The 27,543-nt window shown below is 36.1% G+C and overlaps 1 protein-coding gene across 5 annotated transcripts in view; it reads left to right on the top strand.

Annotated features, from left to right (window-relative positions):
- The window catches only part of ZNF326 (zinc finger protein 326), a 35,054-nt gene extending 8,179 nt beyond the window's left edge, over positions 1-26,875 (top strand). For 2 of the 5 annotated variants that reach the window (XM_028087670.1, XM_088022362.1), the window contains 10 exons: positions 2,671-2,706; positions 2,802-2,913; positions 5,056-5,461; positions 7,848-8,046; positions 10,152-10,263; positions 15,379-15,526; positions 17,235-17,334; positions 19,244-19,374; positions 21,011-21,106; positions 26,002-26,875. In XM_028087670.1, coding sequence (XP_027943471.1) covers positions 2,671-2,706; positions 2,802-2,913; positions 5,056-5,461; positions 7,848-8,046; positions 10,152-10,263; positions 15,379-15,526; positions 17,235-17,334; positions 19,244-19,374; positions 21,011-21,106; positions 26,002-26,340 — 1,679 coding nt within the window. In that variant the 3' untranslated portion in view covers positions 26,341-26,875. Of the gene's footprint in view, positions 1-2,670; positions 2,761-2,801; positions 2,914-5,055; positions 5,462-7,847; positions 8,047-10,151; positions 10,264-15,378; positions 15,527-17,234; positions 17,335-19,243; positions 19,375-21,010; positions 21,107-26,001 lie in introns of those variants that run through there. The other 3 variants (XM_028087671.1, XM_028087674.2, XM_088022363.1) reach the window with 3 other exon arrangements.
- The last annotated feature ends 668 nt before the right edge of the window (positions 26,876-27,543 follow it).

Below are 27,543 nucleotides of genomic sequence, written 5' to 3'. Positions count from 1 at the left end.
AGTTGAAATTGAGATGTGTCGTAAATGTAAATTACATACCTCATAGGAAGTCTTAGTATAAAAAAAAAAAAACAATGTAAAAGAGCTCACTAGTACTTTTTGCATATTTTTTTTTTTTTAAGATTTTTTTATTTATTTGAGAGAGAGAGAGAATGAGAGATAGAGAGCACGAGAGGGAAGAGGGTCAGAGGGAGAAGCAGACTCCCTGCTGAGCAGGGAGCCCGATGCGGGACTCGATCCCGGGACTTCAGGATCATGACCTGAGCCGAAGGCAGTTGCCCAACCAACTGAGCCACCCAGGCGCCCCGAGTACTTTTTGCATATTGATAAACTTTTTGTGCTCTGTTATGCATATTGGTACGTACAAGTTTTATAAAATTCTAAATTTCACTTGAAAGATCAAATTTTATTATTGGCAGCACGTACTGTTACTTGTTTTCCTTGAACTGACAGTTTTACTTTGTTCATTTTTGAGAAAATGTCTGCCATATGCTCAAGTCTGACAACCTTAGTTTTTGAATGTTGGTCTGTCTTTCTAGTAAAAATAGTCTTCCTTGTAAAAGTGGCTAATTCAGTTAACGAAGCACTTGCACACTGGCTTTTCCTGGAGATAACTGTGCTACTTTGGTATGCAGCAAAATTGCTTTCTTTCTGTGTACTTTCTGTTTTACTAGAGAATATCAGAAAGAAAGTGTACTCAAAGGTGACGATTTAATAAAACTGATAATTCTGACTGCTTCATCAAGGACTTCTATAAGTGGAGATGGCAGTTCTCTTTTATTATTTTTTACTGCAGGTGTGCCGTGTTGAGGACTGCATTGGCTGCTAGTACAGTTCGGTGCCACTGCCTTGATTTGTGCTGTGGCACTAGCAGTTTTACGTACCAGTGCGTTTGCATGTTCAGTGCAAATGTCACCCTGTGAAAAAGGCACATAATGTTGTAGTATTATTAATGAAAATAGTTTGATCTTGTGGATCCCTGAAAGGGTCCTGGCACCTCCCAGTGGTGAACAGACTATTCCTTGAGAACTGTGGCTCTGGGGTGTAACAGAATTAATAAAAATCAGACCCTGACCACAAGACTAGTGTATATTTAAGATGAGGCCACAAGTCTCAGAATGTAAGGCAGAGTATCATAAGCACCATATAAGAGCTACAGACTTGTAGATAGTTAGAAGAAAGATATGATAGTCAACTGAGACAGTATCACTAAAAGTGTTCTTGAAAGGGTTAGTATTTGAAACGGACTTTAAAAGAGATTTCAAGAAGCAGATATTTGGGGTTTTAGAGGAGAGTGTTTCACGTAAAAGCAACAGGATAAAGCTGGAGGGGTGGATGCTTACTGAACTTTGGGAAAATCATTTCATCTGTTTGGATTTTAGCACCCTAATCTATAAAATAAGATTGAATTTTTTCTTTAAATCTATAAAATAAGATTGCTTCCAGCTTTAAAGTTGCAAGATTCTGCGTGGTATTTTTGTGAAGTTGTTGCTGTTGTCATTATTGTTGTTGTTAGGACCAGCAATATGTAAGTGATTGTAATTAAAATTTAGTGTTTAAAAAAATACAAATTAAGGTATTTGCTCTATGTATACTATTGTATATATTAGTGCATAAAATTTGGGGAGGATGGTAATAAAGGATTTTAAAGGACTTTATAGGACACATTCTAAATGGTTTTTAAATTTTTTCATTTTTAAAATCAGTAAATTCCTTTTAGCACCTCTTGTTGTATTTTTCATGTCAGAGGTTGGGATATAGGTGGAATTGCAGTGTAATAAAATATACTCAGTACCCTTAATGTATTAGAATTTTTTTTAGTGTTTTGCATTGCTAGAGTTCACATTCATTCCCTTTATTCAGAGTATTTGAGGATTTAAATGTTTGTTGAGTTGTTATTAATTACAGGCGTAGTACCACAGATTGGCCCCCTACTCCATGATTTTACTTTTTTAAAAATGTCTATTTCAGGGCACCTGGGTGGCTCAGATGGTTGGGCGTCTGCCTTCAGCTCAGGTCATGATCCCAGGGTCCTGGGATCGAGTCCCACATCGGGCTCCCTGCTCCTTGGGAGCCTGCTTCTCCCTCTGCTTCTCTCTCTCTCTCTCTCTCTGTCTCTCATGAATGAATAAATAAAATCTTTAAAAAAAATAAAATAAAATAAAAATGTCTATTTCAGTTAATATATGAACAAATTGAAATTATACTAGTTGAAAATGTGGCTGCTTCTGGGTTTTTAGACATTTTGAGGACAGTTAGATGCAAAAACTATACTTAAAACAAAAATTTTTCTTTTTGACATTATTAAATACTGACTTTTCTTGAGAGTAGGAGTTATTTATTATTGATTACATACTATGTCATTCCTAATACAGAACCTTAAAGGAGTACCCTAATCAAATAAATATTGGCTAAAGTGAAAAAAATTCTAACATAGAACTTTTTAGTTGATAGTTTTTTTTTTTGAAAAATTAAGTTTTCTTAGCAAATCTGATTTTTCAGTAGATTATTCTGTGAGTTTTTTCTGTCCATGTCTAGTGTGAGTTTAGCTTAAATGTTATTGTTGGATTGTTATCTCAGATAACTGATGTGAGTATCTCATGTTTTATGCTAAGATTCCCAAAGAGAATGGTATATCTTACTGACCCTTTGTTATTGACTCTGTTTTAGGAATGGATCGTGATTATGGCCCCGGATCTTATGGAGGTCTGACATTCAAGGATATTTATCTAAAAATTCTTCTTTTGGGTACCAGTAAAGGTGAGCATCATTTAATTTTTTTCTTTTTAAACTCTTTATAGGGATGGACCGTGACTATGGCCATGGATCCTATGGGGGTCAAAGATCCATGGACTCCTACCTAAACCAGTCATATGGCATGGACAATCACAGTGGTGGTGGTGGGGGTAGCAGGTAAATTGCTTAATCACTTGGCCAAATAATTAGATGACTATAAGATTCTGGATATTTTAATTTAAGTATTCCTTACGCATGTTATGATACTTGAACTTCACTATTTGGTATTGAATAATCACCTTAAATGTTTAAAGGTGTTAATTAATGGTTCTAAAAATTATCTCAGGGTCACTGACAGACATTATTTTAGGAAAACTTCAAGTAGCTATTTTCATTTCAATACAATAGAGTAAATTTTCTGTCTTCAGTAGTGATTTTTTTTCTTACGTCTTTTACTTTTAACTCCTTATCATTCAGAATGTTCTGAACAAATGACATAAAAATGTTATTGGAAATATTATTTGTGAAGTTTTTTTTTTATCAGTTTTAAAAGTATCTTTTCTAATATGGAGAGTTCTGTAAAGCAGCAAAGCAGTCTTTGACTGGAATGGGTTTAACTGAACCAGTCTAGCAACATTCAGTTTCTGAGAAACATTTAAGATAGTTATTCTTTTAATTTCAATTTTAGAGTAAGTTGTAAGAACATATTGTAATAATAAAACGTTCTTTAAGTTCATGCCTAGGTTATTTATTGGCAGGTACTACTTATACCAAAAACACGGTGCTCTAAGCTAGGAGCATTGTATCAAATCCATGAATACTATGCCTTCGTTTATTTTAATGCACTAGAGTTTAGATTGTTTTTATATTTCACTGTTGATACCTTGTAAAGCTTAACACTAGTTGAACTAGTATAGTATGCTTTAGGGTTGTGACCACGTTTCAGGCAAAGGGGGTATACCTTTTGAGGCACAGATATTTCTACTAAATATAACTAGTTAGGTAACATTTGAAACTATCCTCCTTCTTCATAAGTTGAAGGATCTGGATTCCTTAAGGATGGACTGAATGATGCTTACTTTCCTTCTTTCTGCTTCAAGTGTGCCACTATGGTTTATAGTAGAGGAAAATCAAAAAACTGAACAGATACAACAATTTTGCTTATGTGATAGATCTTTTAAAAAGAGTTGGAAAGAGGAATAATTTTTATAAGGTTACCAGGATTCAGAAGTAAATAGTACATTCTATTTAGTGATCTGTAAATAATTGAAATAATGTAACACATTTAAATGTTTTAATATATCCGTTATTGCCCTATTGCATTGTAAATGTGTTGTGCATAAACTATGTAGATGTTATTGTTTATCTTATGTGTAATTGTGGGCCTTTATAAAACTATGTTGTAAGATATCAAGCAACTTTTGTAATCCATGCTTTGGATTTGTGAGAAGTAAGATGATTTGTTTCTTCTGTTGACTCTATTAAAACCTTGAGGAGACTGTGTGCTCCCCTTTTTTAGCGTAGTTTTATGTGATAATTTCCTGCCAGGAAAGAATTTTTTAAATAATTGAAGACTTAAAATGTATTCTTTCTCATCTGCCTTGATAATTTATGTGCAGAGGGTATATGTTGGTGGTCTTTTACTTTTATGTTCTATTTTATGTGCTTATCCTTCTAGATTTGTTAGATTTGCTAGTCTACAAGTAGAAAGTGACTGAGGATTGATTATTGACCTTACCCAAAGTTGGGCAGGATATCAAATTTCATAACCAGAGATAATTCTTCAAATTTTGACTGCTATAGACACGATGAAGCAGTTTTGTGATATAGATTATTGGGGGTGCAAAAGGATCTCTTTTGTGTCACAAATAGCTTGTATCAGTGTAGTCTTCAATTTTTGTCCCTATAGAAAGCCAAAATATTGTAAATATTTGGTATTTTCCAATACTAGGGATGGATTCAAAGAAAGTTTGAGTAGTTTGTGAACTTTAGTAAATGACTTTTTCCAAGACTAGGGCTGGGCTTAAATACCGACAGACAAATCTTTTTAATAAAATAGAAAAGCTGCTACAAAGCAGATTTTTAAGCTAAGGTTTACTTAACTCAATTCATATTTAAAAACTGACTCAGATAGCTTTCTATCTGGTCTCATGTTGAACTGCCCAGCCCTAATCAGGTGTGAATAAAAGTAGAACTGTGCAAACCAGTATGGTATAAATGAATTTTAGTTGATAAATGTCATCTGATGATTTGTCTTTTGAATTGTCTAACATTAGTAAGCTTACTTTTGTTTTTTCCCTCACTGTGCAACTTTTCCAGGTTTGGACCTTATGAGTCTTACGACTCCAGGTCTTCTCTGGGTGGGCGAGATCTGTACAGATCTGGCTATGGTTTTAATGAACCCGAACAAAGCCGCTTCGGAGGTAGTTATGGTGGTCGATTTGAGAGCTCCTACCGGAATAGCCTTGACTCTTTCGGAGGTAGAAACCAGGGCGGGTCTAGCTGGGAAGCACCTTACTCCCGTTCAAAATTGAGGCCTGGGTTTATGGAGGACAGAGGAAGAGAGAATTACTCTTCCTACAGCAGTTTTTCTTCACCCCATATGAAGCCTGCACCTGTAGGCTCTCGGGGGAGAGGAACGCCTGCTTATCCTGAAAGTACGTTTGGAAGCAGAAACTATGATGCTTTTGGAGGACCATCAACAGGCAGAGGCCGAGGCCGAGGAGTAAGTACAACAGAATCTTTTCAGATTCTTTTCACTAGTCACTCTTTTAAACCCTTTCAAGACCATGGTTTTCATCTAGAATAAACACTGTTCATCCCAGTGTATTTTGAAGCAAAAGCTCAATCATAAGCACAATTTTTAGGTTGCCTGTAAAAGTTTTTCCAGCACTTCAGAAAATAAGTGGCAGTGTGAGATGATTGTTCATAAGTTTTGCCAAATCTCCCTTTATTAAGAAGGTGAGGATATTAGGTTTTGGTCTAAAAGGGGTTAAAAGGAGTTGCATTTTTCCTTGTAAACACTAGCAGTTTTGCTGGTGGGACAGTTCTTGGATTATTGTAAAAGGTAATTGAACCCTTTGGAGTTTTTGAGTAGGTTAAAGGTGCAATGTATGATAAAATGTTTATACTTTGCTGCTAACTCTAGCACATAGAATTTCTTCAGAGCTCCATATTTCACATTAAACACAAGGGACTAAAAGTTGGTGATAGATGAGGGTAGCTGAGCCATGATTACATGGTGAAGAAGCTGATATGTTTCATAGGTTGTAGAATGATTTGTGGTCAGTGTAATGACTAACTCACTCTCTTGCAATATGTCCCATTCCTGGGTGTTCTGTTTTCCCTCGTGTCACTAGTTTTTACTATTGAGAAGTAAGTTCCTACCTGTACAAACATGTCTCTCGCTCCTTCCTAGGAAGTAATATTTTGTAAATCATTGCTTACATGAGTAAATATACTAGTCTTCAAGTGTTTTATTTCAGGACATAGTATAAAGATAATGACTTAGGTTCTTAGGTAACTTGACTGACATGAAATTTTACCTAGGAAGTGTATGTAGATGTGGAGTTTTGTAGTTTGGTCATATGAAGGATACTGTACTTTTGACTTAATGTAAGAAATGTTTTTTTTTCTTTTTTTAAGTCAGTTACTCTTAATATTCTCTTTGCAGAGGAAAGTACTTCTGATAAAAAAAAAATGTAGTAGGGCACACGTTTTTAACTGTTCATTAGCCTTTGGTACATGAGTGTAGTTTGTCACTTTTGTGTAGAAATTTTGCATTTATAACAGTTACCCTTTACTTAATGTAAAATGCATTGCACCTTTAATGGATAATTAATGAAGGTATTTCTAATGTGACTCTATAAATTACCTGGTAACACTAATCTGTTCAAGTCTACTAGGTTAGCTAGGGATTCCTAAGCATAATACATAAATGTAAGCAACTGATATGTTGCTATTCCACCATAATTAGTGACTATAGGTTAATTGAAAATTGTTGGGGTAGTAGGCTTTGGGTTTTGAAGTTGAAAATCAATTCCAGTTTGAAAATTTGAAAAATGCTTAACATTTTCCATGCTGTGTATTACTTTAGGCAAATGATTTTTTTCTTAATGAGACTTCAAATATTAATTTTGTTTTCACGATAGAAAAACAGGCATTCCTGTACTTTGTGTTCACCATTCTAGTCTGAATGGACTTTTCTTTCTTTCCTCCTGTTAATGAAGTAGATGAACCAACAGGACTTTCTTTTTTAATCTTCACTTGTACAATTCCCATTGGATCCTTCTCTTCAGATTACTCCTCAATCTTTATCTTCTAAAAGTAAGATTAGCAGAATAAATTTCTGTGGACATGTGGCCTCTTGGTGTAGTGGATTTTGTTAATGACAAGAGAAGAGGAAGGGACACAAGAGTCGTTTGGTTGCATGACTCTTCGTCTGTAAACTTTTCGCTTCTTGGGCTTCTGGGTCAGAATATGTTTCTCTAGGTAAGAATGTGAATGGAACGTCAGATGTAATTCTTTATCTGAAGTGTGTCCTGGAAGTTGATGCATGGTTATGCTTTAACTCTCCTATTTCATACTAATGTTCCATCTCGCCTTCTCATTCCCTTTTTCAACAGGGAGAAATCCCAAATGATTTCTGGATCTTTTTTACTTCAGACTTCAAATATGGTCTTCTTTATGCATCTTAGTTTTTAAGCCAGGTTTTAGTGAAATAAAGATGTCTTTTAAGGTCTTTTCATGGGAAAACATCAATTAGGAACTCTGAAGAGGAGTTGTCAGAGAGTTGTACAAGTGGTAATATTCTGACAGGCACATATGTTGTTTATGATCTCAAGTAATTTTGAATGGTACAAATAAAAAAATAGGTAGGAAATATCCATATTTGTTCTACTGGAAATAAAAATACTAATTCACTGGATTTGAGTTCATGTAATAATTCAAAGCTTTTCAATGTGTTTATTCAGAGTGACATGTAAAATTTAGTTACATTCTGGGGAGTTTTCAGGTGAAAATTATTAGATAGATAACACGTAAAGTTTGTGTGAATTCCTACTTTATCTTTGGATACTATGCTAATATTTCTTGATTTCACAAATTTGCAGCATATGAGTGATTTTGGAAGCATTCATAGACCTGGAATTGTTGTTGACTATCAAAACAAACCCACCAATGTGACAGTTGCTGCCGCAAGAGGAATAAAGAGAAAAATGATGCAACCATTTAATAAGCCTGGTGGAACCTTTATCAAGAAACCCAAGCTAGCAAAACCTGTGGAGAAGATGAGCCTCAGCAAATCACCCAGTAAGTAAGAAAACATAATTGCTATGGCTTAGGGTACTGCCAATTTTTTAAAAATTTAGTGCTTTTAGATAATTTTTTCATGTTCATATGACAGACTGCATAGTAATTATAATCGTAGAAATTAGATTTGTGAGTCACCTAGTGTAGTTATTAATTGGTCATGAACATCAAAATTACCCAGAGATACTTCTTAAAAATGCACATGCCCTGGTCCACCTCTCTTCCTTAAATCCTTATTTAGGATGGAATCAGAACATCTATATGTTTTAAAAGGCTTCTCACATGATTTTGAGTCAGAGTTTTGTCTTGGGTATTATATTTATTGTTGGGAGCTATTGTTGAGGGTATAGTATTGTTGCAATACACAGAATCCCCTTTAGAGGACAAAAGGAAGACATTTTTCATGGTTCCTGATACCAGGAAAGTGTGTGTTTCTTCTGGAAAATTAATTTGCTTTTAATCTTGTGGACATGACGACTCTTAGAGATAGTCACATTTCCAACTTTACATTGTTAAAAAAATCAAGAGCCAATCTGAAAATGAAATTAAGAAAACCATTTCATTCATGCTAGCATCAACAAGACTAGATATTCAGGAATAAATTTAACAAAAGAAGTGTAGAACTTATACCTCAAAAACTGCAAAATGTTGAAAGAAGTTAAAGAAGATCTAAATAAATGGAAAAACTTAAGTAAGTGGTTCATGGATCTGAAGACTTAACATTGTTAAGGTGGTTATACTCCCAAACTGATCTATAGATTTAGTACAATCCCTGTCAGAATTCCACCTGACTTCTCTGCAAAAACTGACAAGTTGATTCTAAAGTTCACAGGGAATTACAAGGCATCTAAAATAGTGGAAACAATCCTAAAAAGAAAAACAAAATAGAAAGACTCACATTCATGATTTCAAAATTTGCTACAAAGCCACGGTAATCAAGACCTTGTGGTACGGGCACAAGGACAGACATATAGATCAGCAGAACAGAACTGAGAGTCCAGAAATAAATTCATAAAACTATGGTCAGCTGGTTTTTTTTTTTTTTTAAAGATTTATTTATTTATTTTGAGAGAGTGAGAATGAGAGAGAGAGAGAGAGAGTACATGAGAGGGGGGAGGGTTAGAGGGAGAAGCAGGCTCCTCGCTGAGCAGGGAGCCCGATGCGGGACTCGATCCCGGGACTCCAGGATCATGACCTGAGCCGAAGGCAGTCGCTTAACCAACTGAGCCACCCAGGCGCCCCGGTCAGCTGGTTTTTTAAAAAATTTTTTAACAATGTAAAGTTGGAAATGTGACTATCTCTAAGAGTTGTCATGTCCACAAGATTAAAAGCAAATTAATTTTCCAGAAGAAACACACGTTTTCCTAGTATCAGGAACCATGAAAAATGTCTTCCCTTTGTCGTCTAAAGGGGATTCTGTGTATTGGGACAATACTATACCCTCAACAATAGCTCGCAACAATAAATATAACACCCAAGACAAAACTCTGACTCAAAATCATGTGAGAAGCCTTTTAAAACATATAGATGTTCTGATTCCATCCTAAATAAGGAGAGGTACACCAGGGCATGTGCATTTTTAAAGATCTGTTTGTTTATTTGAGAGAGAGAGTGCAAACTGGGGGGAGGAGTAGAGCGGGGGCAGGGGAGAATCTCAGGCAGACTCCTCGCTTAGCATGGAGCCTGCATCAGGCTCTGAGATACTGACCTAAGCCGAAACCAAGAATTGGAGGCTTAACCAACTGAGCCACCCAGGCGCCCCAGGGCGTGTGCATTTTTAAAACGTATCTTTGGGTAATTTTGATGTTCATGACTGATTAGTACTATACTAGGTGATTCACCGGTTTTACTTCTACAATTGTAATACCATGTAGTTTGTCATATGAACATGAAAAAATTATCTAAAGCACTGAATTCATGATGATGGTATTCAAATGAGTGGAGTTTCAGAAATACTGATTAATCTCAAACTCAGATTTTTCTGGTGAGTTTAATTTAGATTGTGGTCAGCAAGTAAACCTTGCATGTCTATACTTTATGAAGTGGAAACTGAAAAAGGAGAATGGAAAAATGATTTTTAGTTTTGACTTTTGCTGATATCCTAGCAAAAACTGATCCTAAAAATGAGGAAGAAGAAAAGCGACGAATTGAGGCTCGGCGAGAGAAACAGAGGCGCAGAAGAGAAAAAAACAGTGAGAAATACGGAGATGGATACAGGTTTGTGCTTAGTAGAGTCTGAAAATTGGTCTTATTAAAAATGGTTTCCTAGAAAATGCAAATACATTAACCGGAATGTGAAAAAATTCATGAGGGTCAAATGAAAAGGTTTGATCAAAGATTTTTGGTATTTATGTGCAGTCACTACTTAGAAAATATAAAAAAGAGTTCCATTCACAATGGTAATCCAAAAATAAAAAATACCTGGAAATACAGTATTCTTAAAAAGAAATACATGTCATAACATGAATAAAACCACAAAGTCTTCTCGAGATTTGAGTACATGGAGACATAGTGATATTCTTGGATAGGAAAACTAAATATTTAGAAATGTAACAGGTGTTGTCAATCTTGATTCCAAAGAAGATCCTGTAAAAGAAGAGTAAATGAGTAGGTACTAGCTTTTCTAGATAATTGAAACATTACGAAGCTATAATAGTTAAAAATATGTGATACCAGAAAAAGGTTATTAGTATAATAGAATTATTAACTTGTAAATACATTGTGCTATATGTAAGAATGTAATATATAATAAAGAAGAGGTTGCAAACAAAAGGGGAATTGCTTAAAAATAGGGGGGAGAAGGATTGCTTGAACAACTGAATAATAAGAAATAGTTTAGATCCTCTTATACCAGTGAAGATGAAGTCCAGGTGGATTAAAGAACTTACAAAATGGAAAATAACAGGAAACTAAAATAGAATATTTATAATACTCACTGCAGAAGTTTTTTTCTCCCCCCCCAGGCTTAAAAATTGTAGAATAAATTACAAAGGAAATAATGACCACATTATTTTAAATAAAAATTTAAAACTTGAAAGCAAACAGACTTGGAAAATACTATAAACACAATGATTAATGTCTTAAGATAAATATCACCCAACCAGTATTATTATTATTATTTTTTTTTTTTTGAGAGAGAGAGAGAGTTGGGGGGCGGGGCAGAGGCAGAGAGAGAATCTTAAGCAGATTCCATGCTCAGCAAGGAGCCCGATGTGGGGCTCGATATCATGACCTGAGCTGAAATCAGAGTTGGATACTTAACTAACTGAATCACCCAGGCACCCCCGACCAGTGTTTTTTGAAAAGGAAGAAAACATGATGCTCAGTACATGATTGGCTGAAGGAACACCAGCTAGTTAATAATTTTCGGGAAAATGTTGAAACTCACTGTAAGATAAACTGGAAATTTAAATCATAGCATGGCATTTTATTAGTGAGGAGAAAAGAAACATTGATTTACTAACAATGAAACAGTCAAAGCACACTGTTATAATTTGTTGGTAACCAAATAATATGGTTACAATTATTGGGAAGCAATTAAGCAGGTTATTTATTTATTTATTTATTTTGAGAGGGAGAGGGGAAGGGCAGAGGGAGAAGGAGAGAGAATCTTAAGCAGGCTCCACGCCCAGTGCCGAGCCCAATGTGGGGTTCCATCTCACAACCCTGAGATCTGACGTGAGCCGAAACAAGAGTCGGAAGCTTAACTGACTGAGCCACATGGGTGGCCCCAATTTAGCAGTTTTTAAAAATGTCTTGAATTTTTTTTCTAGTTGGTGATCTCTCCAAGAAAATAATATAAAAGTATAAAAGAGTTTAATCTAAAAAGATGCCCATTACAGCATTGTTTGTAATAGCTCCAAACATGAAATAAATACCAGTGATAGCAAGTGGTCAAGTGTATGTAAGTTTTGATACTTCCCTTTATGAGCTCGTAGGCCATTGTTGAAAATGAAGGTTATAAAGCCTGTAGTAACATGGAGAAAATGCAGGCGAAGTAGAAAAAGTGATATATACAACATGTAAAATAATCATGAGAAAGTCTAAAAGAAAAAATTTTTTAAGGACAGTAATTAATATTTTTTCCATCATCTTTCTCTTAAATTACTGCTTATCCTAGGAAAATAAAGATTATAAAATTTAAAAAGTAAATTAAGTGTATTTTCTATTCAGAATATAGTTTTGCTCTTTTTTTTTAAGATTTTTATTTATTTGAGATAGAGATCGAGTGAGAGAGAGAGAGAGAGAGAGTGTGTGTGTGTGTGTGCGTGCGCGCGCGTGTGCAAGGAGGGAGGGGCAAGGGGCAGAGGGAGAAGAAGGCTCACCTTTGAGCAGGGAGCCTGATACGGGACTCGATCCCAGGACCCTGGGATCATGACCTGAGCTGAAGGCAGATGCTTAACTGACAGCCACCCAGCTGCCCCTAGTTTTGCTCTTTAAAAGTTAATTTGTTTTGGGTAGCATGAGGGGAATGAAATATTACACATTAGTGAATTTTCTAGATGTCTAAAACTTTATGTTAGTTCAGAATGTAACATTTTTAAAAGACAAGCATCTGCAGACCTTTCCATGGAGATATTTTTTAAATTGTGTTTTCTTCCACATTAAACAGGATATTCTTGGTTACTACTTGGTTTTAATATATACGTTGATTTTATTCATGTAAAATGTAGTAAAAGAAAATTCACTGGCATCTGAATTCCCAGATTTTTTTGTTTGCTTAGACTCTTTGATTTTAGTGAGCTCGGTATTACACTTGGCCCTTAAACAGCATGGGGGTTAGGGGTGCCATCCCTCCACACAGTCACAAATCCATGTGTAACTTTGGATTCCTGCAAAACTGCTAATAGCCACCTGTTGACTAGAAGTCTTACTGATAACATAAACAGTTGATTTAACACACATTTTGGATGTTACATGTATTATATACTCTATTACAATAAAGTAAGCTAGAGAAAAGAAAATATTAAGAAAATCCTAAGGAAGAGAAAATACATTTACAGAATTGTGCTGTAGAAAATCTGCACACAGGGAACCTCTGCATTTCAAAACACTGTTGTTCAAGGGTCAGCTGTATTTGTATAATCTTTGTGTCCAGCTTCAATAACTTTTTCCTATGTTCTTTCTGATTTGTTACTCATAATTTGTAAACAATAGGATTTTTTTGTTTTAAAGATTTTATTTATTTATTTGACAGAGAGAGACACAGCGAGAGAGGGAACACAAGCAGGGGGAGGGGCAGAGGGAGAAGCAGGCCTCCCGCCGAGCAGAGAGCCCAATGCGGGGCTCCGCTCGATCCCAGGACCCTGGGATCATGACCTGAGCCAAAGGCAGACACTTAACGACTGAGCCACCCAGGCGCCCCTGTGAACAATAGGATTAAGCTAATTTAAGAATTAACTCATGAAAAGAAGTTCTGGTATTTAAGAGGCAGCTAGTTTTGGTCCTTGTGAGTATCTCTGCCACTGTTGCTAGAATTCCTTCTTTTGACAGGGATGGAAACAAATTGAAATGAACTCTGTTTCAGGTGTGTAGGAATCTGGAGATGTTTTACATTATAAGATTAATTTCTCTATTTACCCTGTGAATACTTCCCCCTTTAAAAATTGTAGCTTTGGATAGGATATATCTATGTTATGTAATAAGTACGTTGACTTGGAGAAAATGAAAGAACTGAACTTTTATTTAGCTGTTTTCTCCATAAGTCTAAATATAAATCTGAGGACATAAGCCAAAGAATGTCAGTTCAATTAAATTGTCATTTTTAGGATAAGAGCCATTTAAAATAATCTAAAATTATTTTAATTTATCAGAGCAGTTTTATTTTGAGTTAGGAAGATGCGAGAGTGACGGTAAATAGCTACTCTTAGGATGTGTTCTTTTGGGATATTTGAGTGCTTTGAGTGTAATAGGAAGGGGGCCTGGGGCGAAGAGGACGGGGTGTGAGGGGTGCAGACGAACAGCAGTGTGTGGGGAGAGGGCCCCAAGAGAAGTACAACGTGGCTTCCAGGGATGACTGCTCAGTAGGAGTGCAGGAAGATCAGGGAACTGGATGGAGGTGGCATTTCAGCTGACTCAGGGAGGGTAGGAGTGCAGTAGGAGCTGTTGGGCAGCCCAGGAAGAGGGCATGGCTCGAGGCCAAAGCAAAGAAACAGGGATGTTTCGTTGACATTCAGGAAATGGAAAGCTGTGTAGATTGAAAATGAATCTAGTGGGGGTTGAAAAGTGTCATCTAACTGAAATAAGGAAGACATACCGTGTGCCAGACACCGCTGAAGGTATTTAGTGGTTAAAGCTAAAAAGATAGAGGGGAGATTAAAAACTTTCTTAAATGGCAACTAACAGGGTTTCGACTTTGTTTTTTGAGGCTTAAGTCCGTGAAGCTGGCATTTTGAGCCTTGAAGTGCTGTTGCCTCCTTTAGGAAATGACAGTTATTAATTGAATTATTACTATGTGCCATGAACTGTCCGAAGGGCTTTCTATATGTTAGGTTTTTTTTATTCCTCACAGTGCTTCTGCAAGGGTTCTCACCTCATTAAGATCAGAAAACTAAGGCCCAGAGAAGTTAAGTAGTCTGCCCAACACCACACGAGAGGGCTGGGTTATAAACCCAGGAGTAGGCTCTAAATCCTATCCTATAATCTGAACCAGGAAAATAAATAGAACAGTGGTATAAAGAATTCACTGGGAAATGGAGACTGGAGACAAACCAGCTAAGAAACGGTTGTCATGATTCAAGGAAAAGGAAATAACAAGAATATATAAGGCAGGAACACTTTATGGGAGGAAAGAGGGAAATTCATATTGGAGTGGCTCCTAGTCCAGGCTGATCAGTCATCCTGAAGTGGTCCCTAGAGGGCAGGCTTTTGCTCACCCACGAGCTCCAGGGGAGTGAATTATGGCTGTCTGGTGTTCCACCTGGCTTTGTTGATACTGCCTTGGTGGATTGCAAGCTTAAGAATGGAACAGAAAATAAAATAAGTAGGGGAACTTTTGGAACTTGATATTTTTTTGACGTTTGCTTTGGCTTTCTCATTAGTCTAGGCTTGAAGTGGATAGCTTAGGACTAGATTAAGTAGATCCACTGATTCCATCATTTGTACCCAGAAGCTCCAGGGTGGGCCAGAAATGCAGAGTGGTATAATAACAGTTTTGTCCAAATAGGTATTTGAAGAAATACTGGTTTTTAAGACTTCAGCTAAATTTAGATCAACCATAAAATGGAATAAAGGAAATCATTTATGCTGGTAAAATTAGTTTTATTGGTATGGTCTTATGAACTCTAGGTAAATAAGGTAATATTTAAAGAAAAACTTTTTTTTTCCTTATAGAATGGCATTCACATGTTCATTTTGTAAATTCCGAACGTTTGAAGAAAAAGATATTGAACTACATCTGGAAAGTTCCTCACACCAGGAAACACTAGATCATATTCAGAAACAAACCAAATTTGATAAAGTAGTTATGGAGTTTTTGCATGTAAGTAGCTGTTTTTAAAATGAGAAGCACTTTATCTGATATCTTAATGTTTTACTTTTTCAGTTTCCCATCTCTCTCCCATTTTAACTTTTTAAAAATTTAGTTTACTGTTTACTTAAAGAGTTCTTAAAAAATATTAGCTCGGACTTAGATGTGAATTCCTCTGTGATAGATTTTAGATTTGTAATTTGAGGGATGATTTTATGTTTTTCACATTAGTTTCTAGCAGAGGTGTCAGGAAAAGGATTCCTTTAACAACTGTTTATTGATGCAGAATCAGCCATCATTCACTGAGAGTCTACTCTGTACCTTGTGCTGTGCTGGGTACTTTCATTCATCGTTTCATTTGAGCCTCAGCACAACTCCTTTTTATCATGAAAGATCATACTCAGAGCAGTGTAGTGACTCAGTTAAGTGGCAGTCTGAATTCAGAGCCAGAGAGTTGGTGCCTGTTTGGTGTCCTTTATATTATCAGTGTGTGGTCACCAGTTCAACAGTTCTTCCTGAATACTTAACAAAAGGTGCTGTGCAGGGACCGAAGACACAGATACCACCCTCTGTGAACTAACAGTAATTGGAAAGAGAACACTCTCGTATATCCACAGATGGCACAGTTAAGTTGAAGGGCCAGGAGTGAGTATGTAGGCAGGGGGGTTTGAAGAAGGGGAGGATAGTTGGGGCCAGGGATGCTTAAGGAGGGGACTAGAGCTAGACTGCTAATTGTACATACAGTTAATTTGGACAAAAGCATGGAATTTTTATGGGATTAGAAATACAATGATCATTCATTCCTCCACATCCTTGCAGAATTGTGTACCTTTACAGACATTTCTTTCTGTAATTTCATTCCTTAACCGGTTCCTAGTTGTCATTTAGGACTTAAGTACTCAACTGCCTTGAGAAGACCTCTTGACTCTCCTTGATTTCTCTTGTTCTTTATGCCTAAAGTACATTTTTTTCTTTTTAAATTTTTATTTAAATTCTAGTTAGTTAACATATAGTGCAATATTGGTTTCAGGAGTAGAATTCAGTGATTCATCACTTACATACAACACCCAGTGCTCATCATGACAAGTGCCCTCCTTAATGCCCATCCCCCATCTAGCCCATCCCCCACCCACCTCCTTCCATCAACCCTCAGGTTGTTCTCTATTGTTGAGTCTCTTTTGATTTGTTTCCCTCTCTCCCCGCCCCCCTTTTTCTATGTTCATCTGTTTTGTTTCCAAATTTAATTTAATTCCACATATGAGTGAAAGAAATCCCATGGTATTTGTCTTTTCTGACTGGCTTATTTCGCTTAGCATAATACACTCTAGCTCCATCCATGTCATGGCAAATGGCACAGTTTCATTCTTTTTGATGGCTGAGTAACATTCCACTGTGTGTGTGTGTGTGTGTGTGTGTGTGTGTGTGTGTGTGTGTATACACCACATCTTTATCCATTCATCAGTCAGTGGACATTTGGGCTCTTTCCATAAGTTGGCTATTATTGATATAAAATACATTTTGAAAGCAAATACTTTTTATAAGTGTTTTAGTAATTTCTTTGTATTTTATGATCGTCTTTTTCAACTGAATTGTAAGCTCCTTGAGAACAGATATTAGTTCTTCTATAACACATGTTATCTTCCATAGGCTGAGTTTGCTGCTAAGCACATTCTAAGTGCTCACTGAAAACTTTTTGGCTTTCTTCCTATTTGTTTTATAGGAATGTATGGTGAATAAATTCAAGAAAACGTCTATTCGTAAGCAACAGACAAATAATCAAACAGAAGTAGTTAAAATAATTGAAAAAGATGTTATGGAAGGTAAGTATTTAAACAAATTATTTTAGATAATTTAGATTGAGTTCATAGTCAAATGTGGTAGCCGTGAGTAGGTTATTAGAAATGAACTTTGACTTCCTCTTCTCATGCTTATAAGCTTATCACTATCTACCATTATGTCTCTCACTTCAGTTACAAGAAAAACCAGCTTTTACTCTAGATGGAAGTGAATTCTTCCATCTGTCTTCTGTTTTATTCCTTCTCATCTCTTCTGCGCAAATAGTGAACTCTTCTGTTTTTTAGTCTTTCTTTCTTTTTTGATTCTGTTTCTGAAGCCTACGCTTTCATCTTTAATAAAGAAAAAAAACTCTCCAAAGAAACAAAGGAAAAGAAAAGAAAAACAGACACTAGTTTCCCTAACTCCTTGAACTTGCTTTTCTCCTTGAACAACCGTGCTTCTTTAAGCATAGTCCACACTGATCTGTTTGTTCACTACCCGTCACTACTGTTCCACAGTAGAACACTTTCTGCTACCAGTGGTCTCCTGAAACTGCTCTGATGGAGATTTCTGACACTAGCTTCAGTAGGTTCTTCTGAATCATGATCTTACTTCTGCAGCAGCATTTTTTACTCCTCTTCGTGAATGTGCTTCCTCCCTTGGATTCTGTGGTATATCACTGTCCTGATGTTCTTTATTCCCTTGCTGTTGTTTACTTGTGCTTTTCTTTCTCCATGAGGGTTTTACAAGTTGGTATTTCCTATTGCTCTTCCTTAGTTCCATTATCTTCTCTTTTTGTATTCCTTCCTCATGATTCATCGATTTGCAGAGATCAAACTGACACCTATATGTTGATTACTTATACATTTATATCCCTAGCACAGATCTCTCCTCTGAACCCTAGTGTCGAACATCCAACTGCCCACTGCCTTCTCTCTTTAGCAGTCTCACAAAATCCGTGTATCAAAAAAATTTGTATACTCTTTGAGCATCCTCCACCCCATACAGAAAAATAACAAAAACCCTGTTGACCTGTCTTTTATCTACCTTGGAAGGTGGCCCCATGATCAAAGCCTTCTAGAAGTATGAAGTTAGCCCTAAGTAATTTTATTTTACTATATCTGTAACATTGTATCTTATCACTTCTGTCTTTTAAATATCTTTCAGGTCTGCTTCTTTACCTCTTTAAATATTACATTTGTTCAAATCTCTATCTGTTCTCTTGGCAGTTATTATTTTCTTAACTAGTTTCCATACTTCCGGTCTTTCTTATCTCTAATTCTACTGCATGATTTATATTACTTCAAGAATTTTAGCTCGTTCTCCATCCTCTACAGGATAAATTTCAAATTCCTATGCCTGGCATGCAAAGATTTCCATGGTATAGGCCCTGGTCTTTTTTTCTCTTTTGTCCTTTCTTTATTCTTAGTGCCCCAGCCATACTGAATTACTTGCAATTCCCATAAAGTGCCATTTTCTCTCACACCTTTCCCTTGCATATATTTATATCTTTACCTATAATAAATCTTGATCACAGTTTTCAGGATCCAGCATGTATTTTGTTTCTTGTCAATCCAATCTTGACATCTTTTTTCCTATCCCTGCCCACCCACATTTATTATGGAAATTCTTTTCTTACTAAAAAATCAACATTTGTCTTCTTTTATGTTATATTTTTAGGGGATGGACTTTTAGGCCTCAGAACATGATTGTATAACATGATTAGGAAATATAATGTCATTATACTTTCTAATTTTATCTGTTATCCATATTTTTAATCTTTATGTGTAGATTTATGAGATGTGGTAGAAAAACTTAACTTACATACTTCGATCCTTTTTTGGGAAGAAGGGGTTATAAATAACCATGGAAACAAAATTATAAAAACTCGTTTTGTCAGAAATAAGAATATGTAAATCATTACTTTTATTAATAACTGGCTTTCTTTTGTAGGTGTTACTGCAGATGATCACATGATGAAAGTAGAGACTGTTCACTGCAGTGCATGCAGTGTGTATATCCCTGCTTTACATAGCTCTGTGCAGCAGCACCTAAAATCTCCTGATCATATCAAAGGGAAGCAGGTAAGTTTTGATCTATCTTAATTAAGTCATTGAATTATTCATCAATCCTTTATTGTCCTTTAAAGGCCATTGTTTCACACCTAACCTGCTTCCATACAGCCTATTAATCTCCTGTGTAAAAAACTATAAAGATTACCTAGAGGGGCAGCGTAGCATCGTAGTTAAGCATGGTGGTTGAGATTGGGCTGTGGAGCAAGAATTCCTGGGTTTGAATTCTGGTTCAGTATATAACATGTGGTAAGCAAGGAAATTAACTTTTCTTTGTCTAAGTTTCCTTATCTGTAAAATGGAGATGGATAATCATTCTACTCTTGCATAACTGTTTAAAGATAAAGTTAGTTGAAGTATAAACAACACTTAAAATGGTGCCTGCCTAGTATAAGCCTTACGTAGTGTAAGCTTAGATAGTGTAAGCCTTCAGGAAATCATAGCTGTTGAATTGTTCTTCTCATGAACACTTTTTTAAGTTTGTACAAAATAGTTTTATGAGGAGAGACAGTGTGTGTATGTGTGTTTTAGATCAAAAAAGAAAGATTTGATTATAACAAGTTTTTCTGACGGCTGGGAAAAATAAACTAGTATTATCAGTTATTGTCTGTTGTTACGTTTCTGAATAGAATTTACTCAGAAATTCTAGGAAAAATGTACTGTTTTCTTTTTGATTGGCATATTTCTGCATTTGTATTGGTTGATTTTATTTAGTCCAGTTTATTTAAAATAAGAAGTGTTTATATTGTGGGAAACTAGCTCATTTGAGAAGCAAATTTAAAAATTCAAATAATAGGGACTTAAGTTTTATTTATGTTTTTAAGATTTATTTAGAGAGCGAGAGAATGCATGCACATGTGCGCGCCTGCGCACAAGTGAGCAGGGGCGGGAGGGGTGGGGGGAAGAGGATCCTGAAGCAGACTCTACGCTGAGTGTGGAGCCCAACCCCGGGCTCAATCCCAGGACCCCAAGATCATGACCTCAGCTGAAATCAGGAGTCGGCCACTTAACAGACTGAGCCACCCAGGTGCCCCCAAAGACTTAAGTTTTAAATAGAACATACCCGAGTCTTAAATTCATATTTTGTATTGATCTGATCCTCACTTAACTCAGACTTTGTTAGACACTTTGAGCACGTATAATCTTTTAAAAATCTTTGTACTTTCTCTTCTCTTTTGATATTCCCTTGACACTTTTTTGGCAACTAGACATTCCATATTATTACCTTTCCTCCTTTATATAATGTAGTCTTACGCTAACTACAGTCCAGAGGAAGACTAATTACTCTAGCAGTATGGAAAATTTCTCTTTCTTTTTTGATAGCATGAAAATTAGTAGTTGGAAGAGTTGGGGCAGGGGGACGCGCATGTGGAGTAGGAAGGAGAGAAAGCAGCTATCTAGTAGATCTAGATGTATCATATTTGGTGACAGTGTTTTTTAATGAGTCTGATTGGCTTATTGAATCTTCATTGTTTTAATCCATGGATGATTTAGATTGTATCACAGTAGCTGTTGTTGCTTTATAGCTTAATTTGCCAGAACGTAAATCATTTAAATCTAAGAATTTGAGCATACAATGTTGTTTTAATTATAGAAATATTTTCATGGTATGGTTTTCAAGTACCTCAGTGTGTTCTATTTTTCATAGGCGTATAAGGAGCAAATAAAAAGAGAAAGTGTCTTGACTGCAACAAGCATTTTAAATAATCCAATAGTGAAGGCACGATACGAACGTTTTGTTAAGGTAAGATTTTACGGCAAAACCTTTTTAGGTTGTATCGTAGTATCTTTATAATTGAATGGTGACATAGTAACTATGATGTCTAAATATAGTGCAACATTAGGAGGACTTTTACTTAATATCTTGCATATAGGTAAAACATCCTTTTTCCTAATTGTTGGGATTTTTTTGGGTGAGGGAACAAGAAGCCATTCCTCTCTTATCCCTTTCTCACTCTGGATCATTTGAGAGATATGCGGGAAGGAGTCTGATAGAAGATCAAAATGTCAGCTTTATTCTTGATTTTTATTTATTTATTTTTTATTTTATTTTATTTTTTAAAAGATTTTATTATTTGAGATAGCGAGAGAGAGAGCATGAGCAGGGGGCAGATGGAGAGGGAGAAGCAGACTCCATGCTGAGCAGGGAGCCCAACACGGGCCCCCATCTCAGGACCCCAGGGTCATGACCTGAGCGGAAGGCAGATGCTTAACTGACTGAGTTACCCAGGTACCCCTATTCTTGATTTTTAAAGAAAGGACAACTTGGGGATATGTCTTACGTGTGTGGTTACTGTGGACCTTTTTTATTTCACTTCTAAGTTAGATGAACTTACCTCTCCCCAGCCCCTGTTACTGGTTCATCTAGACAGCAGTAGGCTTCCCCTGGTTTACCACGTGGCCTGGCCTACAGTAGACTAGAACGCACCCTGTCTGTTGCTAGGAAGACCCAAAAGAGGGGACCCAGAAAGGACTAAGTTGTACATGCCCAGTTTCTTCTTCCAAGCATATTAATTGGTTAAGTTGTTCTTCCTTGGATAAAAGTTGGAGCAAAAGTGGGAAGTCAGGTATGCTGCTTCAGAAAAAGCTCCCTCATGGAATCAGGAGGCCAGGAGGAGGTTTGCCCTGAATGTTAGTAAACGCAGATGTGAACAGTTAGGTAGACCTGGCACACTGCTTCTTGGGATTTTTAGCCATATGCTCTTGTGGTAATCCTTCTTTACATAAAATTCTTTACATATTATATATACTTAGTGTACAAATAAGAATTTACTATTATTCAGGAAATTAACAGAAATGCATTTTAGAGGTTAGCTTTTGAGTCTTTGTAAAATAATACCTCATTTAAAATCATTCTACATTGAAGAGAGCTGTTATGTTGAAAATTTGTAAGTCTGTTATTTACATTTGTAACTAAATCTTGATTTTGTGGATTAGAGAAGTTTATTTTGGCTGTTGTAGTGATTAACAGGTACTTTGTGAAGAAGCCTGATTGACCATTAACTTATACCTCAACCAAGTGACTTACAAGCTGAATAAATCTCAGTTCTTTCATCTTGTTCCTGAGGGTCCTATTTTCTGATTTGTCATATTTGTCACTTTTACTACATTCTTGGCACCATTTTTAAAAGGTGAATGCAGAAATTGTAACAGAGTAATGCAGTCCAACAACAACAACAAAAAAATAGTGACTGCAGCCCTAATTGAAATTCAATTTTTTGGGAGATATGGCATCAAAAAGGTAAGAGCACCATTGCTAAATGAGGAAAAATGAGATTTTTATCCTTGCTATATCACAAACTTTTGAGAAGTTAATAATGGTTTCTATTGATGTATGAAAGTAATAGTTAATGAGGGAAGAATACAAATGTGAGTTTCTATGTAGACTTTTCAAGCTACACTTGAGAGTCACTTCATGGAATGAGAGACATCACTGGTGGGAGTGTCTTTCTCATGTGCATATTGTGGAGAAAGTACCTGAACTGAGGAGAACTCTTCTAGAATTTTTTTACTATGAATGTGATCCATGGACCAGCAATATTGGCATCTCCTGGGAGTTCATTAGAAATGCAGTTTCATTTGAACAAGATCCCAGTTGATTCATAGACATGTTAAAATTCAACAAGCATTGAGACATGTTAAATTTCAAGAAGCACTGGTGTCACATTACTCAGTGATATCCCTTTGTTCAGCTTTCCTATCTGCTCTGTTCCCTGCTATTACTCCCCAGAACATCCTCTGCCCATGGTCAGCTCTGTTCATCACTTAAAACTCTTTAATCTTTAAGTGTTCTCCGTCTGACAAAATATCTTTTTTAATCTTTGTCCCATGAAAATAATCAGTTCGTCAATTTCCCCTAATTCTCCAACTGTATCACCTTGTTTTACCTTCACGCTCTGGCCTGGATACTCATGGTCAGTCCTTATAACAATGCAGTGCTGCCATTCTAAAATTCCTCACTTACTTGTTCTGCCACTTAGCAGTTCCCAGCACTATGCCATGGTTAGGTTTTTTTTTTTTATTTTTTAAAGATTTTATTTATTTGAGAGAGAGAGAGATTGAGAGCACAAGCAAGGGGAGCGAGAGGGTGAGGGAGAAGCAGGCTCCCCACTGAGCAGGGAGCCCAATGCCGGGGCTTGATCCCAGGACCTGGAGATCATGACCTGAGCCGAAGGCAGACACTTAACAAAGTTAAGGGTGGCAAAGGTGCCACCCAGGCGCCCTTCTGGTCAGCTTTATTAACTGTCTTGCCGTAGATGTCATGGAATTGTGCCAATACTGTGTTTGCTAGATTTTCACTGCAGTTCACACTAACTTTGCCTATTATCATTCAATGTAATGTGCTTCCTACAGTGACTGTTTCAAAGCTTTTCCACTCTTAACATATCTAGATGTCATCCTTACTCTCTTTACTTCCCATGTTATCACTTCTCTTGCTTTAGGGAGATTGAGACTGTTAGATGTGAACTGTAAGTTTTCTCCTTCCTGCATTAGATTTATGTACCTTACTCTCACCTTTATTGTTATCTGTGAAGAAAGATACCCCCTTTTTGCCCTTGACCTGTATTCTTGTTTGCATCAGTTTTCTCTCTCCTTGCTTGTATCTTACTTGTTCCCTGTTTATTATTTTATTCTTCTACAAACAGACATGCTTCTAAGTTCCCTAAACTAAAAATGACACACTTTTCCTACTCTGCCCCTTCCCATCTTACCTTTTCTCTTTTATCACCATCCTTAGGAAGGTAGTTTACCTTGCATTGTGCTCTTTACTTCCGCTCTTTAACTTGGTAGTTCTCAACTGGAGACATGTAATTAGAATTCCTTGTGAAGCTGAAATCAAACAAAAAGCTGCCTAGGCCCTCTTTAAGAGCTTCTGAGTTAGAGTTTTCCAAACTTCTCATTAATATCTCGTGAAATGCTTCTGAAGTGTGCAGGTTACCACATCTCTCCCCTGGAAAATTTTCATTCAGGATGTCTGAAATTGGTTCAGGAACTTGTGTTTTTAGCAAGAGCTCTAGTACTTGACTAAATTAAAGTCTCAGAGTGTGGGACTTGGGCCTGTGGGTTTTGAGAGCTTAGAGGAAATTACGACGATTCATTCTTGGGCAGTCGTTGCTGTCCGGCTTACACTTACATCATACTTTTGGAACTGCTCTAAGATAACTGGTGACTTAATTTTCAAATAAATTTTTTTAACATTTTTTATTTACTATTTTAAACATATGAAAGTTAAGGGGATAGTGTAATAAATCCCCCAAGTACCCTCATTCAACTTTAATAATTATCAACTCTAGTGACCTTTTTCAATTCTTTTCTAGTATTACCTCTTTGCATCATTTGATACTGTTAATATGTCACTTATTCTTGAAACTTTGTTTTGTCAGATAATATTTTACTATCTGCGGTTTCCTCCTGCACCGAGTATTTTTTTTTCTTTTTTTCCTAACTTCTGTCCCTGTAGTATAGGCACTTTCAGTGGGTTTTTATCATCAGCCCTTTTATCCTGCTTACTTCCCTGGCCTCACTATTCACTCTGTGCAAACAATTGACAAATCTCAATGTCTTACTTTGAACTCTCTTCTCTTTTGAGTTGTGAATTTAAAGCTGCCTCTTAGACATTTAGACATCTTAAATTCTAACTATGTAGCATACATCTGCTTCTTCCACTTTCCCCATCCTAATTTACATATTCTGTTAATGGTGCCGCTGCATCTTTTACACTCCTTTCCTGGCTTAGTAGAGTAACCACCTCACTGGTATTTCTTCTCTTATGACTTCAGTTCATCCTGTGCATTCCTACCTGATGGGTCGTGAAGTATAGCACCAGGCTTAACTTTGCTGTTTAATAACCTTCATTGCCTCTTCATTTCTTACTATATTAATATAGCCTTCTGATATGGTCTAGTTTATGAGACTTAATCCAGACACATAATCAAGTATTTATGTACCTTAAAATAATAAAGTTGTATCTGTGAATTACAGATTTTTTTTTTTAAGATTTATTTATTTGAGAGACAGCATGAGCAGGGGCAGAGACAGCGGGAGAGGGAGAAGCAGACCCCCTGCTGATCAGGGAGCCTGATGCGCAGGGCTCCATCCCAGGACCCCAAGATCATGACCTGAGCCAAAGGCAGACGCTTAACTGACTGAATCACCCAGGCACCCATAGTGAATTAAAGATTTATCTACTTTTTTAAAGTAAAAGTAAGGCATATCTAATAGGTACCTGATTTTCATTCATTTGAATTTTAAAAAAGACTTGATTTTCATTTGAGTGTTCTAAAGAGATCCTACCATAGTAGTACATTGAATCCTGGTGTAATTTAGTAGAACATAAATCTTTGCTTTATCTACTTTATTTCTACCAAGCCCATATTGCTTTTGTCATATACATATGATTTTAGAAATTCAGTTAGGAAAATGTGGCCTTTAAGCATTCCAGTTTATGGGATGTTAAGTAGTGACTTTAGTAATCTATATACCCACAATTGGTAGGAAATAGGTACTGAACAATTAGTGAATTTGTCATGAGTTAAAAAGCTTCAAATTGTATTTTTAATGTTATAGCAAATAAAAATTTCACTGATAACAAAAATGAATGTACTGATTTTAAAAGCTATTTTTCCTCATGCTTTTTAGGGTGAGAATCCTTTTGAAATTCAAGACCATTCTCAAGATCAACAAATAGAAGGAGATGAGGAAGAGGAAGAAAAGATTGATGAACCTATTGAAGAAGAGGAGGAGGAGGAGGAGGAGGAAGAAGAGGAGGAAGTGGGGGAAGTAGAGGAAGTAGAAGAAGTGGAGGAAGCAGAGGAAGTGGGAGAAGGAGGAGGAGTAGAGGGCGTAGGAGACCCAGAGGAAGCAGGGGACATAGAGGCAGCGGGGGAAGGAGAGGCAGCGGGGGAAGGAGAGGCAGCGGGGGAAGAAGCAAAGGAAGAGCCTGTCGACTTCCCTGTTGACCAACCTGAAGAAAATTAAATATAAGGTATTAGTCAGATTTAAAAGAAGCTTTAAATTTCTCTCCTAATATGGAAAAGGGTAAGAATTTTAATAGTTTAAAATATGAGAATTAACACCCATGTTGCATGCATTCCACACATTCAGATTTGTTTTATATAATTTCTAAATGTTCGGCATTTGTTTAATAAAATGAAGGTAAGACTATTTTAGTTTAGTTTTTATAGCTACCAAACTTAGATTAGATAAATTGTTTGTATAATTTTTAAGCTTAATTTTTATTACTTTATTGGTGTTAAGGATAACAGATATGTATTGTTAGTATATCTACTCTAATCATTTGAACTTAAATGCTGCTGTTGGGAGTATATATTCAAGTGTGCGTTAATGTTTTGAATACTTACCCTGGAAGAGATAAATTGGGCAAGTATTTTGTGCTCTGACTGTGTATTTTTTTACGGCATTGGACATTGAATAGTAATTTGCGTTAAGATACGCTTAAAGGCTTTTTGTGACCATGTTTCCCTTTGTAGCAATAAAACGATTTTTACAAAAACTCTTTCCCTGGATTAGCAATTTTAAATGAAACAGAATTCATTAATTAAATGAATATTTAAAATGAGCTTTTTGCCTTAATGTAGGAATTTAGCTCACAGATATATCAAGATGATTGAGAAGAGTTGAATTAAAGAAAAAAACTTCAGTCATTTTTTAAAAGTACTACTAAAATATTTTTTAACATACTTCACATTGAGGTCAGTCTATAACTGACTTGTTTATACTTGTTTCAGTTCCTTCCTTTTCTTTATGCCTATGTCAGTTCTTGAAATCTTCTTGAAAATACATTTGGATACAAATGATTTTTTATAGTTGTGTTAGTTCTTTTGTCATGTCTGTTTTTAGCTGAAGAACCAAGAAGCAAACTATCACTTTTCTAAAAAAGAAGTATTTCTCTCTTGAATATATATATATTTTTTAACTTTTTGTAGTTTATAGGCTTACATACTGAAAAAGAGAAGATGAGATTGACAGTCTATTTTCAAATGACCATCTATGTCACTGAAAAGTAGTGCTCTTATTTCTTTGAATCTTCACTCTGGCCTCTTTTGAGAGAGGGACTCTTAGTGAAATAAACTAACTTCCCAAAATTTTGAGGCATTGAATGGATGAGTATACATACGGGAATATTAAGTAATTTTAAAGCATTAAGTACATGAGTGTATA

This window comes from Eumetopias jubatus, unplaced genomic scaffold (genome assembly GCF_037043125.1).
Source record: "Eumetopias jubatus isolate StellerSeaLion01/CBP00866 unplaced genomic scaffold, mEumJub1_p1.0 scaffold_4, whole genome shotgun sequence".
Classification (NCBI taxonomy): domain Eukaryota; kingdom Metazoa; phylum Chordata; class Mammalia; order Carnivora; family Otariidae; genus Eumetopias; species Eumetopias jubatus.
The sequence above is the reverse complement of the archived record's forward strand: the minus strand, read 5'-3'. Positions and strand labels throughout refer to the sequence as shown.